Below are 13,858 nucleotides of genomic sequence, written 5' to 3'. Positions count from 1 at the left end.
TCTCCTTAACCCAAATGCAGTGGAAAAAGCTGCCAATCAGATTTCTTGAGAGCTTTACTCTTGCTCTGTGCTGGTGTAAGTAGCAATATCAGGCACCTGGCCTTTGGCTTTATTACTTCCCTTCCCTGAAAGTGCTTTGCACACAGATGGTGCTTAAGGTAATCACAGTCAACACCATTGCTAACTCATTATCAATTTATTGTCAGATTTACCGAGATTGCTGCTGAATTCCCACCATGCAACTTGTTCAACATCTGATAAATGGCAGCCTTCTGGCTTGGGGGCTCAGGGAGAAGTGTGTGATGAGAGAGGCTCACATGCTGCTCCCTTGTGCCCAGAGTCAGAACCCCATCCCCTCGCTGTCTTACAGTCCAGCTCCCGCAGCTCCCACTACGGCGCCTGGAGCCGCAGCGGAGCCTGGGGAAGCCGTCGCTCCAGCTGGAACAGCCTGGCCCGGGGACACAGCCTGAAACACAAACCTCCCTCAGCTGAGCACGAGTCCCTCCTGTCTGGGGAGACGCACAAGGCGGCAGGTGGGGAGCCGGACGGCACGGGAAGGGCGTTTCACCACCGCCGGACACTCTCTCTGGATAACAAAGGCTCCTGTGACCTGCTGGAGTTGGCCTCTGTCCCTTCTGGCCACAGAGTGAGCCACAGGCTGGGAGCACCACCTGGGGCCAGTGAGCATCAGGACTGCAATGGCAAAATGCCCAGTATTGTCAAGGAGATCTTCCCAAAGATGAACAACCACAAAGAACGGGGAGAGGATGATGAAGAAATAGATTATGTGAGTACTTGGTGGAGGAGCCTGGGGTTACATCACAGTGCTCTGAGAAACCCCAAATCCATCCTCATATTTCAGTCTTCTCCCCCCTGGGTGGGAAAGCTTGCAAAGGTGCTTTAGGAAAGCTGGGGGACAGCAGTGAATGCAGGAAGAACTTTATAGGCAAAGACAAGCTCACACCACATTGTCAGGCTGCCTGCAAGGCAGGTGGATGGTGGGAGGAAGGCAGATGTGACACATACATGTGCTCATTCAGCGGCTGTTATTTCAGAGCAGTGCAGCCAGTGATTTCTACAAGATAGGAGAGGTCAGGCTGGGTGACAGTGAGAGTTTTGTGTGGGGAACATCAGCAGACCAGAGCAGGAAGCATGGGCACTGCAGGCAAGGCAAGTGGGTTTTGTGGTATCAGCCTGGGGAACAGCAATCTGTGAGCTGACCAGAGGGTAGAAAAAGTGGAGTGAGGGGCAGTAGAAATTTGAACAGACATAAATGTCTGTATGAAATTCCCAGCCCAAGTGCAACAGAAAGCCTTCTTGTCCTGGCTTCTCATTTAGCTGAGATAGGGAGGAAACATTTCCCTCATGCAACACAGTCCCTCCAACCCCTCTAAGAAGGCATCATGGACAGCATCCTTCTCTAGAAGGGACACCAGCAGTTTTATTTTTCATGATTTAGGGAGGAAACCAGATGCCAAGAGGTAAACAAGCCCTGGCAAAGCAGCTTCTACCTTCTTTTCCATGATTTGTTGCATTCGAGTTGGTATTTTCAATTGAGGGATTAAAGAAAAGCAGGTAGTGGTGCATTTGAGTCAGATGTGAAAGGAAGAATGTCTCTCTCGGGCAAGTGGGAAGGTGACCAGTGGCAATTGCTTCTGCTGCCTCCCCACAGAGCCTGTGCTTTCGCATCCGGAAGATGATGGAAGTCTATAAGCCAGACTGGTGTGAGTTACGGGAAGACTGGTCCATATATCTCTTCTCTCCACAGAACAGGTTTGTGCAGTTTTTGCCATAAGAGGGTTGAGAAGATGGGCAGATTTTGTTGCCCTGCTGGCTGCATCCCCTGATGTTAGGTGGCAACTTTAAACTTACTAGCTGAGAATGTGTATTTTCTCCTCCATTGTCCCTTCTACAGCCAAACAACATTTCTTTTCCTAGATTCTGGCAGCGAAAGGAAAGTTGAGAATCCTAAATAGCTATTGTGATCTTCCCTCCCTTTGGAGCATCCCATTTTTATTTTCTGTAATCATAAATATTTATAGCAAAGCAAGGCAGGGAATACTAATGTTAACACAAAGAGGATAAGCAATGTATTATTGATGACTCCATAATACTGATATTTCCTCCCCTGGCACCAGAATAGCATCTTCATTTAATTTACAGTGCCAGTACCAACTTACCAGCAGTTATATCACACCTTTTAGGGCAAAGTTAGAATTCTTCTTGCCTAAAAAAGGAAATTTGGGTTAAAGAGATCTTACCAGGAGAAAATGTCCACATACCCCAGCCAACAGTATTCTCACCCAAGCATCTTGCCCCTTGAACAGAAAGGGCTTTCATTATAGTATCAGATTATCAGAGATAGGAAAGCTGCTATATCAGAGCCTGGTTTTGGCCAGAATGCTTAATTCTGTGTCCTTTTTGCTGCTAAATTTGTTCTGCCCAAGGCATGGGTGCCCACTGGGACTCTCTTGCAGGTTTCGCCTCCTCTGCCAAACCATCATTGCTCACAAGCTCTTTGACCACGTAGTGCTGGCCTTCATCTTCCTGAACTGCATCACAATTGCCCTGGAAAGACCCCAGATTGAGCACAGAAGCACGGTGAGAACAATTACCTGTCACCCACCTTTTGGCACAACCTCCTTCCTGAGTGGTCCTGGTACTGGTGTGATCTCTGGAAGAACTTCAGCATTAAACACCAGCTCTGACTCATCTATTCAAATATCTAAATATTAGTAATTGACATAAATGTGTGTATCCCCTGCAGACTCTTACAATGGGGCAACCCACTTTATAATATAGAAAGGCTAGTTCCTTCTGTCTTGGAAAGTGAGAGTCTCCTCCAGGAGCCTGCATATAAGAGATGAACGGCAAAAGGGACAAGGACTGGGAGCTGAAATATAGAAGTAACTTCTTTGCTGTAGGAATGGCACATCATCATTCATGTATGCTGCTCTTGAGCAATCTTGGAGGTGGCTCGAGCTGTCAAGTGAAATTACTTTTTCTGCTTGTCTGCCTTAGCTGACTCCCAGACTCTGCTGCTCTTGGACACAACCTGTGATCTGTGCTCAGCAGCTCTTCAGGAAGGAGTCCTAGGTCAGTGCAGCAGTTAGGCCTGAGCAGCACTGACAGAAAAGGGCAGAGGCTGCCTTGAAACCAGATTTGCATGACACAAAAAAATCTCATCCATTGTGCTGCAGCAGAGCTGCATAGGATCCTGTCCCAAGCAAAGTGTATGGGCTGAAAGCTGCCTAGCACTGACCTCTGCCAAGGGCATCTCCCTTATTTCATCAACTTTCAGACCCTTCACAGGAATGTAAAAATATCAAGATCATCAGAGGGGCCTGACAAAGTAACAACAAGTAGTCAAAATACATTTAAGGTCTTTCTCTGTTTTGTTTTTTTCTTTTTGTTTAATTTTTTTCTAGGAAAGAATATTTCTCACTGTGTCCAACTACATTTTCACAGCAATCTTTGTAGCTGAGATGACACTGAAGGTAAGCTACTGGAGATAAACAGCTCAGAGCCTTTTTCCACTGTCAAACACTGTTCATGTTTGCTCATCATCCTTTTAAAATCTGTTCATCTTTTCGGTGTGCCAATCCTTCCCTCTACCTTTATAAAGGCAGACATTGCCTGGGGTTCAGTCCTGCCATGTTAGGCATAGAGGAGATGTTTATTGTAGATATGAGATCCAGTTGGATCTTAGTATTCACAAAAGATAACTGGCATTCAAGTATGGAGTTTGTAATGATGTCAAATGTCCATTCCCTTTTTCCTGGAGCAAGAATGGAGGACATTACAACGATATTAATGACGTGTTCAAAGTTGAGATAGCTATTCAATAGATGCCAAAGAACTTTGCAGCAATCAGAAAACCTTGTTATTCCCTTCTCATGTTTGGGAAAAAGTCCTAAAATTGTGTGCTGGAAGTTAAACCCTTAAAATTCATATCGTAATTTTGACTGTGATTTGCAGGATGTTGATATCTCCCTGTGGCCACCAATTTCTGTAGCACCCACTCTTTTTGAAAACTGCTGACAAACAAATTACCCATTTAAGAGCCAAAGTAAGGATTTGGTGCCTGACTTTACCTCCCAGGTGATCTCTGAACCAGGAGACTTTTCCCAAGAATCTGATGTGGCAGGGAAAGGTTTCCCATGTGTGCCCTACAGTGTCATGTTACTCAGGGAGACAGAAAAAAAGAGTTGTTTTCCTTCACAGAGATCCAGGTGAAAGGAAAAGATTATGAGATGACACTTCAGTGTCGTGAGGAGTTGGTTACTATTCCCTCTGCTCCCATTCTCTCCATAGTTTCCCTCTACCAGGTAACATAGGAGACATTTCACCCCCTCTTCTCTCCCCTCTCTTCCAGGTGGTGTCTCTAGGCCTGTATTTTGGGGACCAGGCTTACCTCCGCAGCAGCTGGAACATCCTGGATGGCTTCCTGGTCTTCGTGTCTCTCATTGACATTGTGGTCTCAGTGGCCTCTGCAGGCGGTGCCAAAATCCTGGGGGTGCTGCGAGTGCTGCGGCTGCTGCGCACCCTGCGTCCCCTCCGGTCAGAGCCCCAGCGAGCCCTGCTCGGCCCTCTTCCCACTGCTTATCCCAGCAGGGGTCCCAGGGTCAGATCCAGCTGTGCCAGGCTAAGTGGGGTCTTTAACAAGCAAGAAGCCACAAGGAGGTCCCCCTTAGCCATGTGGGTCTGGTGCTGGAGGTGCCTCATCTAACAGCAAATCCATGGGAGAGAAAAGGCTTTTTGATCACGAGGGGGATCTCCACTTAGGGGGTCACTCCACAGGGAGGCAGGGGTCTGCTGCTGCTGAAAATGCTTAGCTTAGACCAAACATCTCTGCCCTGTCCCTCTGTCACCCTTCCCCTTCCCTCCTTTCCAGAGTCATCAGTCGAGCCCCTGGGCTGAAGTTGGTGGTGGAGACACTAATTTCTTCCCTCAAGCCCATAGGAAACATTGTCCTCATCTGCTGTGCTTTCTTCATCATCTTTGGCATCCTGGGTGTGCAGGTAGGTTGCTGTTGGCCATCAAACATCCTTTCAGCCCCCACTGTTGCCACACCTGTACCCACAGGTCCTGTAGCAGACACAAGGAGCTCAGAAGAGCAGGAGAGACAGGGAAGCCAGTGAGTCTTCTGTGTTTGCCCTCCTCCACAAGTCATCTCCAAAATGGCACAGACAGGTGCTCAGCAAGTGCAGGCATTGCTGGACGTGAGAAACAGGAGTGAACACTCACACCTGGCAGCAGCTGGGTCAGGGTTTGGGTCAGCATCACAGTGAGAGCACAGGGCTCCCTGGACACATCCATGTCACCCCACAAGGGCAAACAGCTCAGTGCCTGCTTGCATGAACCCTGCCTCCAGTCAGCTCTCTTTCTCCCTCTCACCCTGAGCCCTAAATCCACCCACAAACTTCTTTAATTTTTTTTATTTAATCCTCTTTATTTTTGGCTATTGCATTGCAGAGGAGCAAGGGTGTGGGCGTTACTTCCATCTCAGGGAATGCGCTATACTTAGTTTGCTCTGATGCATCTGTACAAATGCACAATCCAGTCCTTTCCATATGGGGAAAGGAGCCCTGGGCAGAAGAGTCACAGCAGTGCAGTGCAGCTTTGTGAAAGAATACATTTGAGAAGAAGAGGATTTTTTTTCTGGTTCTTTACCCTCAGATGAGATATTCTTTTCCCATCAGCACTCTCAGTAACTGGGAAGCAGGGAGGGAAGATTACTCTAGGGGGCTGATTAGAAGATACTTTTTCCCTTTGTACCCAGGAAGGCTGCCTTAAGGGCTGTCAGAAGGTGGGCTTACAGTCACTGCTGGCCTGGGGCAATGGAGGAGGCTGAAAAGCCAATTGTGAGCTTACAAGGGTGGTCCTGGCTCCTTTGCAATGGTTGAGTCTGTGCTGTACGTTGTGTTGGTGGTGTCCCTGTCGTGCTCTATGTGGCTTGCAGTCTTGCAGGCCATGCAGCACCTTGGCAGCTTCTGTACATCCCAGGGAGCATGGGGAACCCTGTGGGGAAAGTGAGCCTGATGGGGTCACTCCCCTCCTGCAGCTTTTCAAGGGCAAGTTCTACCACTGCCTGGGGGTTGACATCAGGAACATCACCAACCGGTCTGACTGCGTGGCAGCCAACTACAAGTGGGTGCATCACAAGTACAACTTTGACAACCTGGGACAGGTGAGTGTGCCCACAGCCCCTCCCTGTGATGGGAAGCCAACACAGGGTTTGTCTCCTCCCCAGGGAACACATGCAGTACCTGGAAAGCCTATGCCTGGGCCAGAATGAGCAGTCATTTGGCATGGGTGTCCCTGCAGAAACTCTGTCACTAGTGGGTTGGTATCAGAATGACATTTAGGGGATGAGTGGGAAAGAAAAGTGGTGGCAGCAGAGAGCTTGATTTTCTCTTTTCTCCTGCCACAAAGCAGATTCTTCACAACCTCTCTCCTCTGGTGAGTCTGGCTGCACATGGCTTCCTGTCACCCCCTCCCTGTCCTCCATGGGGCAAAGAGCAGGTTTTGATGTGTGCAGAGACACAGGAAGATTATTTCAGTGCTGTGTGTGTTAGAGCATAAACCCACAATATTATTTTTTCTGCCTGCCAGATGCACCTGCTCTACATCAGCTTTGCTTTTTATGTTGCAGGCTCTGATGTCCCTCTTTGTTCTGGCTTCCAAGGATGGCTGGGTCAATATTATGTACAATGGACTTGATGCTGTGGCTGTTGACCAGCAGGTACATGGACTTTCCTGTGAAAGGACCTTTTCACATTCCTTGTGCTCATAAGGCAGAAGCATCCTTTAACATCCTGCTTCAGATACCTCCCTCAAACCAAGAGTCCCTTCCAGAGCCCCTTCTGGATCTTTGCTCACCTATTTGCAAGGGGTCAGGTCCATGGTCTTGTCTAGTCCATTCAGGGAGGTGTAGCTGTGGCTGTGCTGTGGGTGCCTGTGGTAGTGCCAGTGTGCCTTTATCTATTAGTAATGAAGAAGCAGTAATGCCAAGTATCTTTCTGGGCATGCTGGCCCCCTCCTGGCCCACACATGGTTATTTCAATACCTTATAAAACAGGATTTGTTGGGCTGCCGCCCACTGCATCCCCATTCCTCTGCCGCTAAAACAATGACTACCTCTGTTCTCCTCCCACTCCAGCCAGTGACCAACAACAACCCCTGGATGCTCCTTTACTTCATCTCCTTCCTCCTCATCGTCAGCTTCTTTGTGCTCAACATGTTTGTGGGGGTGGTGGTGGAGAACTTCCACAAGTGCCGGCAGCACCAGGAGGCGGAGGAGGCGCGCCGGCGGGAGGAGAAGCGCCTGCGACGCTTGGAGAAGAAGCGAAGGAGTAAGGCACAGCCTAAGTGTTTGGTTGGTTCGTAGGCCAAGGTTTTCTGAGAAAAACCTTTTCCTCTTCTTTTTCTTTCCCAATGGGCTGGACTCCAAAATCCATCGCTCGTGGCTGTGCTCTGAGCCTTCCTCCCCGCACCACTGCTGTGCCGCCACACACCTCACTGGGGCGGTCTGGGGAGGAGGGGTGGCTGAGAAGGTCTGCTGGGGCTCCAGGGAAGGCACTGGGGAAGGGTTTTAGCACCCTGCTCCTCAGGAGATAACATACCAAAAACACCCCTCTGCCCATGCTGACAGGCACTGTTGGTATGGGGCATGCACACATCAATACGCCTCCTGTGCGTGGGGTAGATTCCCACCTGGGCTTCCTGCAGCTCACCTGGTGGTTGAAGAAGAACCTGGACAGACCATTCTTTGTGTTTAAACCCAAATTTAAAGAAGAGGAGGGAAAAAAACAAGAGGAAGACCCCTGTGTTTTGTCCCAGTGACCCCAGTGTTGCAGTGTCACACCTTGGGATCCCAAACCCTCTGTGCTGAAGGAAACCTTCTATTCCTGGTGTTTCTGTCCTGTTTTGTGTTACCTTTAGATAAAAATTGCTAAAGCATACTTGCTCCTGGAAATCATCCCTACTACCCAGACTTCCATTCACAGCCTATGGGCATGCTTTCCCTTCCTCTGCTCCAGTTTTCCCTTGCTTTCCTATAACCCCCGAGGGCCCTTCCATGAACCATCTGCTCCCTTTTATCATAAGTCATCTTAATTTGTCACTATATGAAATGCTGATTTAGCACCACTCCCACAAACACAGACTAACAGATTTTCTTTCTAGTATTCTGTTCATTGTCTTTTTTCCTACGTATTTCCCCCCATTTCTTATTTCATTTTTTCCCCCCTTTTTTTCTCCTCCTCCCTATGTTCTTTATCTTTACCTATTCTTTTCTGGTTTTTCTCTCTCCCAACTACATTCCATTTTCTTCCAACACCTATCACCAATCTTATACCTTCTCCCTCCTCAGTGTTTCTTACCCACCTCTCTCTTTCTTGTGATTTCTTCCTGACTCTGCCCACACCCCTCTCTCCACTGAAGAGGCGCAGCGTTTGCCGTACTACGCTACCTACTGCCACATACGCCTCCTGATCCACTCAGTCTGCACCAGCCACTATCTGGACATCTTCATCACTTTCATCATCTGCCTCAACGTGGTCACCATGTCCCTGGAGCACTACAACCAACCTGTGGTGAGTGAGATCATGGGGATCTGCCTCCAGGCATTGTCATTTTGGTACAGCTCTCTGCTGACCACTGCCCACCAGCATAAGTTGGACACTTGGGTGTCTCTAAAAACTTTTGCAGGAATTGGTTTTGTAGTAGGCAAATTTGTGTGAAGATTTTCGGGTGTCTCCAGAAAGGTAGTTCCTACTCAGACACTTGTTATCCATTAAAAACAGAGAGAAGGTATCTGAGCAAGAGTCAAGCCCCTAGAAAGCATGGTGCAATTAAGTCTCTGTGCTTTATATTAGGAAGTGGATATGTGGGTCACCCAAATTTAGCTGCCTGCTCTGCTTTTTATGTTCCCCTGGATCCTGACAGGAGTAGTGAAGGCAGCAGTGTCCTGGGAGCTTCACACTTTGCATCAGATTTTCAAATGTCAGCCCAATTCCCCTGCCATATGGCCTCAGCTGAGAGAGCCAGAGTGACTGGTTGTATGTCATGGGATGGGTCATCTTTACCAAGCCACCTTTTCTTCACAAGAGAAGCTGCAGGGCCAAAGTGCTGAGCAGAGCCTCTCTCAGCTGCAGGGTGTGATTCCAAATATAGCACCTTGGAGGCCAAATAAGATTTACACTTTGTTTGGGCACAGACCATGTACCTCTCAGTGCTCCTGGCAAAGCTGCAGATGCCTTTGGTGGGAAAAATGCATGCTGCACATATCAAAGGAGCCTTCTGCCTCCATATGTAGACAAAGCATTCATCATGACATCTGCCCAGTGGCATTTCAGTTTTCTCTTCAGAAGACCCTTGGTTTAGGTGACAGCTCTAGTGTCTGAACAGATTGTCTGAGGTAGCTCAGGCTTTAATCAGGGACTGGATCTGTCCTCATTCAAACATATTGCCAGGCTCCTCTGTTTCCTGCCCACCTTGCCCAACTGCCCAGCTTTCATCTTGCCCTAAATGGTGCCCAGCTTTATATTTCAGGAACTCTCAACCTTTATCTGTTGGCATCCTCACATCAGATCTTTGTTTCTCAACAAGTCACTCCTCTTCCTTACTCTTCAGCTCCTTTGCCTGGAACACAGCTCCAGCAGAGCCAGCTTGCTGTCAGACTCAGTTAAACAATCTTCTCAAAGCACTTCAAACCCTGCCAGTATAAAATGCCACGAAAAGCTACCCACACTCACACTAGTTCTTGGTGGTCGTGAAGGGGCAGCACATAAAAGAGCCAGAAACCAGCTCAGAGATGTGATGTGCTGGCACCAGACCAAGGCACAGCAGGGTTTCCTCTGGTCAGAGATGACCTGAATCCACAACCAGAGTAACCTCTGTGCTTCACTCTTGGTTCATAGCTATGCCAGTGCCATTAACAAGATGCCATTCAGGTGGCATAGGCTACTGGCAGGAGAAAATCCTTATGGCATTTCATGGATTCTCTTGCAATAGCCTCCTCCTCCCAATTATGCTGAACACTACAGGAGAAAAGAACAGTAACTGATCCTGAGAAGAACATGGGGAAGAGGGGCTGGCTGGTGGTTGCCCTTAGTAGGTGACTTCCACATTCAAGCAGGTGGGAAGCGTGGGGCAGCTTCCCCACCCAACAATGAATACCTGAGGCAGCTTCCACACCCCAGGATGAATTCCTGGGACTTAGGAGAGTCCCCACACAGGGGGGATATGTGTATGATGGTGCTTTTGCATAAATTCTTTTCTCTCTCTGTCTGTGGCAGTCCCTGGAGACCGCCCTCAAGTACTGCAACTACCTGTTCACCACTGTCTTCGTGTTTGAGGCAGTTCTCAAGCTGGTGGCATTTGGTCTGCGACGATTCTTCAAAGACAGGTGAGCAGACGGCTGTCAGCTCTGCCTGTGGGACAGCTGGGTTTGGGGTAGAATTTTGAGGATGGTGCCCTATCTAGACCTTCAAGTGGTGGCAGAGTGCTCTGACTGCCCCCCAGTCCTGCACTGCATGGACCTAACCTCATCCTCCACAAGCTGCAATGCCCAGGCAATAGCAAGAGTTGTCCAAAAATTGCCTCTTGGTTGGAGTCTGCTGGTTAGGCTAGAAAGCAAAGGAGATAAGGTTGGAGAGAGACTTTTTTTCCCTGCCCTTGAGGCAAACTGTGAGCATGCTGAAGCAGAACATATTTAGCAAAGTTGATTCAAGGTAGTAAGGCCATGAAAAGCTGAGCCCATTAGTCAAACCATAGTGCCATAGTAACACAGCTCCATGCTTTCAAATCAGACTGGCTTGCCTCTGGCTGCTCAGGGTGTCTGGAAAGTGAATCTCCGTTTCTCTGGAAAAGCCCATACAGGCTGACTCAGAATGGGCCTTGAACTCATACATAAGGAAATATTTAGGATGAAGTGGAGACAAGTACCTTTCTTTCTCAGGAAAATGGAAAAACTCTATCTTCATTTACTCTCTTCAATTTTTCCTCTAAAGGTGGAACCAGCTGGATCTGGCCATTGTGCTGCTGTCTGTTATGGGCATCACACTGGAAGAGATTGAAATCAATGCTGCTCTCCCAATTAACCCCACTATCATCCGGATCATGAGGGTGCTGCGCATCGCCCGGGGTGAGGAGGCACTGGCCAGAGCAGGGGTGTATGATGGGTGCCCATGAGGGCAACTTGGTGCCTTGACTCATTGAGCACGGGCTGTAAAGTCCTGAGCTTGCCCTTCCCCAGCACCCGAGGAGCCTCTGGGGTGTCCTTCATCACACCCCAGCAGGAATGTTAGGATCTAGGACACCCTAGAAGCTCAAACTTTCTCGTTCCCTAAGAAGTGAAGCACTGGGAGGGTAGGCAGGTCATGTGGGAGCTGAACTTTCTCTGTTACTCGTTTTGGGACAACTATAGTAGTGATGTGGGTTGAAATTTGGTTGAAATTTGCACAGGTAAGGTGGTGGCCAAGGTATGCCAAGATAGCATAACGGTGATGGTTGAAGGAAGAGAAAGTGATAGGAGGAAAGATCAAAGCAGAAGGACAATTAGGATACATTTTCTTGGGAAAAAGCACATGGCTAGAGTGTCTGGGTGAAGCAGAAGCAGTCCAATAAACATGGGTGGCAGAAATAAAATGTTTAGTAAAAAGGATATGAGCTTGAGGAGAAGGAGTGACTTGTACCATCAAAAGCGAGAAGAAGAATCAGGGGAAAGTTCTTCTAGGGCAAGGAGAGACAGGACACCTGTCTTGTGCTACTGTCATTAGTAAGTCACACAAAGGATGCCTCTGAGCTCAGTCTGACTCACATTTCTCTTGTGCTTGTTGTGGCAGTCCTGAAGCTACTGAAGATGGCCACAGGAATGCGAGCACTGCTGGATACGGTTGTTCAAGCCCTGCCACAGGTAAAACACCTTCCAAAAAGACTCTCCTCTTCTGTCCCTTTTTGTCCCTTTTCCCAAAGGATTGATTCTTGTGGGGGCTCAGATGTGGTGTCTACTGTGGTGTGCAGGCAGCTTCCTGAAGGTCATATACAAATTCTCATGTAATTCATGGGGTTACAGCTCACCTCGCATCTGTCTTCTCCTGCATGTGAAAGAAATAAGGCTTGACCCCTGGATAAGGGTAGGTTTCTTCCCATCATCTCTAGCTAGTGTCTAACTGCAACTAGTCCTTGGCTCCTTTCTCCCCTCTCCATAACAAGGGAAGAGTGATTGGAACCCATTTCAGGAGGAAAGGACATTTTTCTGTCACTGCAGCTCTCACCCTTCCCTGAACATGCCCCTTTCCCCTCCTTTCATTTGCACTCTCTTTTTCTTAGCCAGTGCTTCCCCCTTCCTGCTTTTTCTTCTTTCTCCTGCTGGATCCCTTTGTGTTTCTAAGTGTCTCATGCATGAGAAGCAGTGACACGCTCTGTTGTGGCTCACACAGCCGGCAGTGAAGTGTCTGCTGCAAGACACGGAGACAGAAGGATCTCATGAGCTGAGAGTGGCAGCTGCTCCCAGACGAGATGCTGACACGGTGCTTTACACAGGCTTCGAGCCCACTGCGAGCATCCCCCGTGATGGATGAGCAGCCAGGGAGTCTGCTCCCTTTCCTTTTGCACTGTTGAGGGAGGATTGTTAAGCAAGGAGTAATGGCACCAAGTGGCTCTGGGGATCATACATCAGACCCCTGGCAGGCCCTGAGAAGGCAACTCTGCTGCGTGATATCAAAATGCACAGGCATTTGTCAGTTGATTTATCAGTTAATGTGCCAGTGCTGGTGAGTGATGATGAGCTGGGAATCAATCTGAAAACAGCATGAGTAGTTACTCAGGGAATTTACTTCTGGTGTTGGTGACAATAAATGTCAATCTGAGTTAAAGGAATATGATGGCACAAAAGTGAAAAGGAAACTGATCTTTTATGGATCCTGAGCTCTGTCTGATCTTCCATGATTTTTATTAAACAGTAATTATGTGTGGTTTATTTTAATAATAGTAATAACAACAATATTAATAATTAATGTGTAGGATATACAACATTCAGGATAGTTATGGGCTGAAATACACTGGGGAATAGAAGGAAGGAGAGATGAAGGATGTTCTTACTACAGGCAGATCTGGAATGTAAATTTTTATTAGTTCTGGCTCTGCTGCCACAGACTGGCTCAGTGCAGCTTTTTTGCACCTTGCTCTTTTCCACTTCAGGAGCCACAACAGATGATTTTTCTCAGGCAAGGATCTGGGACAGAACAGGTCTTCAGATCCAGCATCTGCATGTCTGTGGCATGTTTTTTCTGAAACCCAGATAAATGCACACAGATATTAAGAGCTGGATGAAATAGTATCCAGAAACTGTTGGTAAGAGAACTCCACAATATATTTGCACTTCAATGATGAGATTCAACTTCTACCCCCAAAATATAGATAATAAATAAAAGAGGAGGAAAAATTCATATCCCTGTCATGTAGACAGAGAAACTGAGTCATCAGACAGTGTTTTGCTCATGAGTGCAAAGAGCACAGCTGGGACCTGTGAGTCTCTGTTTCTGGTCCTAGCCTCAAACCACAAGTATATTCTTCCACACATTTTCACTTCTGATTTTTCTGTCTCTCTTTTTGCCTACCTTTTGGCTCCTTTGCTAACCAAGTTTGTGGGCCAGGTCTTTTGGAGGTCAGTAATACCTGCTGCAAAACAAGCAGATGTCTGAAAGTTTGGTCTCTAGGTATTCTCTGGAAGATAATAACAAGCAGGAGTTAATCCCTCTAGCATCAAAGCCTATGACTTCCTATTGACTGGTTTTTGCTACCTCCTATAACAGGTTGGCTTTGTTTAATAAAGTCGTGTAGCAGGGATAAA

General features: G+C 47.8%; 1 protein-coding gene across 1 annotated transcript in view; it reads left to right on the top strand.

The window, feature by feature from the left end:
* The window catches only part of CACNA1I (calcium voltage-gated channel subunit alpha1 I), an 84,163-nt gene that overhangs the window by 55,283 nt on the left and 15,022 nt on the right, over nt 1-13,858 (top strand). The window contains exons 15-27 of the mRNA XM_079303515.1: nt 371-787; nt 1,673-1,773; nt 2,478-2,601; nt 3,429-3,497; nt 4,376-4,560; nt 4,895-5,021; nt 6,065-6,190; nt 6,656-6,745; nt 7,163-7,355; nt 8,446-8,597; nt 10,302-10,411; nt 11,016-11,149; nt 11,850-11,920. Of these exons, the coding sequence (XP_079159641.1) occupies nt 371-787; nt 1,673-1,773; nt 2,478-2,601; nt 3,429-3,497; nt 4,376-4,560; nt 4,895-5,021; nt 6,065-6,190; nt 6,656-6,745; nt 7,163-7,355; nt 8,446-8,597; nt 10,302-10,411; nt 11,016-11,149; nt 11,850-11,920 (1,899 nt within the window). The remainder of the gene's footprint in view (nt 1-370; nt 788-1,672; nt 1,774-2,477; nt 2,602-3,428; nt 3,498-4,375; nt 4,561-4,894; nt 5,022-6,064; nt 6,191-6,655; nt 6,746-7,162; nt 7,356-8,445; nt 8,598-10,301; nt 10,412-11,015; nt 11,150-11,849; nt 11,921-13,858) is intronic.

The sequence above is a fragment of the Erithacus rubecula genome (assembly GCF_903797595.1).
Source record: "Erithacus rubecula genome assembly, chromosome: 4".
Lineage (NCBI taxonomy): Eukaryota > Metazoa > Chordata > Aves > Passeriformes > Muscicapidae > Erithacus > Erithacus rubecula.
Note: the sequence above shows the minus strand (reverse complement) of the source record. Positions and strands in the feature narration are given on the sequence as shown.